General features: G+C 47.4%; 1 protein-coding gene across 2 annotated transcripts; it reads left to right on the plus strand.

Moving 5' to 3' along the window:
* The first annotated feature begins 252 nt into the window (after window positions 1-252).
* lrrc4.2 (leucine rich repeat containing 4.2) lies at window positions 253-5,418 on the plus strand. Of its 2 annotated transcripts, XM_030095688.1 has the most exons (3): window positions 253-1,388; window positions 1,480-1,602; window positions 1,749-5,418. In XM_030095688.1, the coding sequence occupies exon 3, from the start codon at window positions 1,870-1,872 to the stop codon at window positions 3,868-3,870; it is 2,001 nt and encodes a 666-aa protein (XP_029951548.1). In that variant the 5' UTR covers window positions 253-1,388; window positions 1,480-1,602; window positions 1,749-1,869; the 3' UTR covers window positions 3,871-5,418. The 2 variants fall into 2 exon arrangements, with proteins under 2 accessions (XP_029951548.1, XP_029951547.1); XM_030095687.1 differs by having other exon boundaries at window positions 253-1,602.

Consider the following 5,418-nt stretch of genomic DNA (forward strand, 5'->3'; position numbering starts at 1 on the left):
GGAGCGGGAGAGGAAGAGAAGGAGAAGATACTCACGCTGAAGAGAGGGAGGGAGGGGAAGAGAAAGAGGGATGGGGAGGAGGGGAGGTTGAATGTGTTAATACACAGGAACACTGCATCAAACCAATGCACTGCTCTGAGGCTGGCTGAGCAGCTGAGAGGAGTGCGTCAGCAGTACATTCACGTTCCCACTGAAGGACAAAGGGAGGGGGCAGAGCGAGCATCTTAGCTGCCTGCAACACCGACACACATCGGAGGGGGGAACAGAGAAAAGAGAGATTGGAGAATAAACAAGAAGAGGAGATGTGGATTAGAATGCCGCTCCTGCTGTTTCTGTGACGGTGGGCTGCCTGTTAGAGTGCTCTCGTACCTCTCTATCTCTCCCTCACACACTCTCTTCTTCGCACACTCTATCTTTCTCCTGCTCTTGATCTGTCAGTGGTCTTCTCTCTCTCCTTTTCCTTCAGTCTCTCTCTCTCCCTCTCTCTCTCTCTCTCCCTCTCTCTCTCTCTCCCTCGCTCTCTCTCTCTTCTACTCTGGCTACTGCAGTAGTCCACCAGCCAGCCGCAAGTCTGACAGCCACACACATGGCTAACTGCCACAACTTACTACCTCAGCCCCGGAGAAAAAACTAACAACTAAGCAAGCAGGAGACCACTGCAGGATACAGCCCAGGGAGCAAACAGCCGGCGGAGAGAAGGATCCTCAACACGTTTCGCTGCTTTATGGATACAGATCCGGAGCCCACTTCCACACTCGTCATCCTCTTTTCTCTCATCGCAGAAGAGGACAAGAGTGCGCTCTCTCTCATCCGACAGCCTTTTGCGATGCTCCAACAGTGCAGCGCGTCCCCTTCTCCACCCCCCACGCAGCGCCACCATCTCTCCCACCACCCCCACCCCCCCTCCCCCCAGGAGGAATAGACGGATTACTGCTAACTGTGCACACGGCAGCCTGCAGCTGCTCTGACCAGGGCCAGCCCCAACGTTGGGAGGAAGCAAGAGGAGCACAGAGGAGGAGAGGAGAGAGGGATGACTGTGCCGGGAGTTTTTTTGCCTTTTTCTGTCTCTCAGTCTCTGTCACAACAGGGCTAATCAGCGACCGACAAGCCCTTGGCAAAGTCACAGTGAGGGAGGTCTCTCCCCCAAACAGGCGACCAGCCACCGAGCCAACACATGTATCTGGAGCCGACAGAACACTGGATTTTTTTATTTATTTGACTTGGTCACTTCTTCTCTCCTCCTCTGTCGTGGTTCACTGTGCTATGGATCATTGTGATTTATCCACAGTGGAACTGCATTTTGGAGCCCGCAGCCCGGCAGGGGGGCAGTTACTGGGAGCAGAAGGGACCCGGGCACCTGCTAAGTCTCCATGGCCTTACCTCTGCCTGTGAGTGTTTTCCATGCTGCTCTCAGTCTCTAATATCAGGAGCCATTTTGTACCCTTGGCTAATCGAGGGCCACTTTACTTTCTCAAAAAGGGAAAACAAGCAAGCATCTATTTCATGTCAATTCCGTGGAAGGGAATTATAAATGAATGCGATGCATGACTGCTGCTTTTAACACTTGGAAAGGAAAAAAAGGAGCCTTTTCAAACTAATGAGGTACGTCACTGACACTGTTACTCAACATTTTTTTTCCTCACATTGCTGCACTGCTTTTCATTTGCCACTTATCCTGTATTAATCTCTCTCATTCTATCTGTCCCTCTTTTTTTCCTCCTTCATTCTCTCACACAATTACCATGCAGCATCCCTCTGCACTGTCGATGGAACTCGGGAGCCTTGAGTCGCTCCAGCCAGGCTAGAGTGGTCTGTCCTTTGGTGTGTGCCGTCTCCCCCCAACATGCAGAATAATGCGCCCTCCACACCATGAGTCCTCTGGGCCAGGTTAGTGTGCAGCCTACCTGGAACGCAGCCCTGCTCGCCGTGCTCTCACTCATGGTGCCTGCCCTCAGTATGTGCCAGTCCACAGGCCCTGAGTTGGGCTCAGCTAACCCACAGAACTGTCCAGGTGTGTGCTCCTGCACTAACCAGCTCAGCAAGGTGGTATGTACACGCAGAGGCCTGATCAGGGTTCCTCCCAACATCCCAGCCAACACCAGGTACCTAAACTTGATGGAGAATAGCATAGAGACTATACAGGCGGACACCTTCAGACACCTGCACCACCTGGAGGTCCTTCAGCTGGGCAGGAATGCTATCAGGCAGATTGAAGTGGGGGCATTCAATGGCCTGACCAGTCTGAACACGCTGGAGCTGTTTGACAACAGACTGACAGTCATACCCAGTGGAGCGTTTGAGTATCTGTCCAAGTTGAGAGAATTATGGCTTCGAAACAATCCCATTGAGAGCATCCCTTCTTATGCCTTTAACCGTGTACCCTCACTCATGAGACTGGACTTGGGAGAGCTGAGGAAGCTGGAGTACATCTCCGATGGAGCATTCGAGGGCCTTCAGAATCTCAAGTACCTGAACCTGGGGATGTGCAATCTGAGGGAATTTCCTCATTTGTCCCCTCTGGTGGGACTGGAGGAACTAGAGATCTCTGAGAATGTTTTCCCTGAGCTGAAGCCCTGGGCCTTCCGTGGACTCAAGAATTTACGTAAACTGTGGATTATGAACTCTGCAATCACCACCATTGAAAGGAATGCATTTGATGACATTACGGCCTTGGTGGAGCTCAACTTAGCTCATAATAACTTGTCCTCCCTCCCTCACAACCTCTTCACCCCGCTTCAGTACCTGGTGGAGTTACACTTGCACCACAACCCCTGGCGATGCGACTGTGATGTGGTGTGGCTCTCATGGTGGCTCAGAGAATACATTCCCACAAATTCCACCTGTTGTGGACGCTGCCACACCCCAGTCCACATGAGAGGACGATACCTGGTGGAAGTTGATCAGACAACCTTTCAGTGTTCGGCACCTTTCATACTCGACGCTCCGAGAGACCTGAACATTTCTGCAGCCAGGGTGGCCGAGCTGAAGTGTCGCACAGCTGCTATGAGCTCAGTCCGGTGGCTTCTCCCCAATGGGACTGTGCTGACCCATGGCTCGGCTCACCCAAGGATATCTGTTCTTAACGACGGAACGCTCAACTTCTCCAATGTTCTCCCATCAGACACTGGAGTCTATACCTGTATGGTGAGCAACATGGCGGGAAATTCCAATGCGTCAGCCTACCTGAACGTCAGCAACGCCGAACTCAACACGTCTAATCTCTCCTACTTCACCACAGTTACAGTGGAGATCTTGGAGCCCACAGTGGAGGAAACCCCCAAGCCCAAGCCTACTGTCCCTGCTTCACCCTCCGTCTTTCAACCTGTCTTTATCTCCACACCTACTGTGCTGTTCCCAAACACTCAGACTCCAAGGCAGGTGTCAGTTCCTACTGCCAGAATCCCTAGTGGGCCAGCTGCCAGTCTGGATGAGGTGATGAAAACCACCAAAATCATCATTGGCTGTTTTGTTGCTGTTACTTTGCTGGCAGCTGCCATGTTAATAGCATTCTATAAGTTGCGTAAGAGGCATCAACAGAGGAGCACGGTGGCAGCAGCCAGGACCATAGAAATCATACAGATGGAGGAAGAGGTTCCTCCTGTTCCTCCACCAACGTCTGGATCTAGTGGGTCCGATGACACAGGCCTGGTACTGCCTACATTAGTGGAACACAACAGCAACACCTTTAAACCTGGGTATGTGTCCTCTTCTTCCTCATCCCGCCAAGGGGGCTACGGAGCCCACTGGAGCCATAACAACTCTCTTCATCGCTCAGTCAGACAGCACCACAGCCACATCAGCACCATTGCTGATCCCTACGTCATTAAGACTACTCATGGCAAGGAGAAGGTTCAAGAGACCCAAATCTGAGTAATGCGCCCTGTGGATCTATCGCTGACTCTGTCCAAACCTGTCTCCTCTCCTGTCTGCTCACCAGTCCATGCAATAGAATGCACAAAGAACAAAACGGTAACTTTCTTTTGTACAGAAGTGCAAAACAGAGACTTTTTTTCTTGTACATGCATATACATAAGTATATAAATATTAAAAAAAAAAGAAAAAACAAATATATATAAATGAAACTACCATCAGGCAGTGGTGAGACATGCAGATTATAATAGAAAAGAAAGTAATTTGAAACTATTTTCTAATAACTGGTGACTTCTATTTAAAAAAAAAAATAAAAAGATGATAAAGAATATGTTTTTTTTTGTTTGTTTGTTTGAAAATAGAAGATGATACTGTCTATCGTAGGAAAAGAAGCATTTAGTTTGTTTTTGACCATATTTAGGAGGCAGTAAAACCTCTTTATAAAGGCACCAGTTTCTAAATACAGCCCCAAATGTAAGCTACAGTTTTTACTGTGCCAAATATTATATGCAATAAAATGGTATTCAAGACTAAGGAAGACAAAAAGACACTCACACAAATTCTACATAGATATAAACATTTGTCCAATAGCAGCATAATGGCACAGATAGATTGTGCTGTTCAGTAGCTATCAGCCAAATGCTTTTGGACTGCAGTGAATTTCTGCAGCTAAGGTTTAACCCTCTGTTTGCTGGAGCTAAGCTGCATTTATTTGACAGTGCCAGTGCTTCTTAGTTGTAGCGTATCTAAACATGTTTATTTAGTGTGCTCATGATTCCCCATTCGTTCAACTGGCAAAGGTGAAATGCAGGCTAACAACAGTTGTTGCAAATATGTTGTTCTGTTATTGGTTGCATATTGTATCATTTTTTTTTTCCTTTAGGTTTTGACATGCTTCTTAATAGCTTGTGTAGTGTTTAGGGCTAATTTAGTAATGCATTACAGCAGTTGCCTGACTTGTCTCCGCAAGGGCTCATTCCGATGCTAATTTTTCAAAAGGAACAGACATGTGGTGCAGTGATACAGGGCTTTGCTGACCGTTCTGCTTTTGGAGAAAAACACAGAGGATTGAAGTGAATCATAATGAATGTCTGATACCGGGGCTTTTCCATGGACTACATTGAAACATTACCTTGTGTTTCTTTTTCTTTAACATTTTATTTTTAGCAACACTATTTTTATGGAGAGAAAAGGAGGCTATGAAAAATAAAAAAACCTTTGGTTTGTATTTCTCTAATCAGAAACACTTTCATCTGATGTTTTTTTCCTCTCTGAATATATTTCCATTTGTGTGTAAGTTGTTTAATCGTAAAGGCTGGAGGCAGTATTGTAAATCGTATCCTACCCCAAACCCCCATCTTACGGTCCTATGCATTTATTTAGTGTCTGCATGAATGGGTCTTTAAGTAACTGGTGTACAATGCTGCATTATACCCCACAGTGGGGCTCTATGCAGGTCAGATAGGCTGTTGGTCTTTGATGCCTCAGCTTAGTTCTTAACATTGATTTCTCAGTGACTGTGATGGGGAAAAATACATGTATCCCACA

The sequence above is a fragment of the Salarias fasciatus genome, chromosome 7, assembly GCF_902148845.1.
Source record: "Salarias fasciatus chromosome 7, fSalaFa1.1, whole genome shotgun sequence".
NCBI lineage: Eukaryota > Metazoa > Chordata > Actinopteri > Blenniiformes > Blenniidae > Salarias > Salarias fasciatus.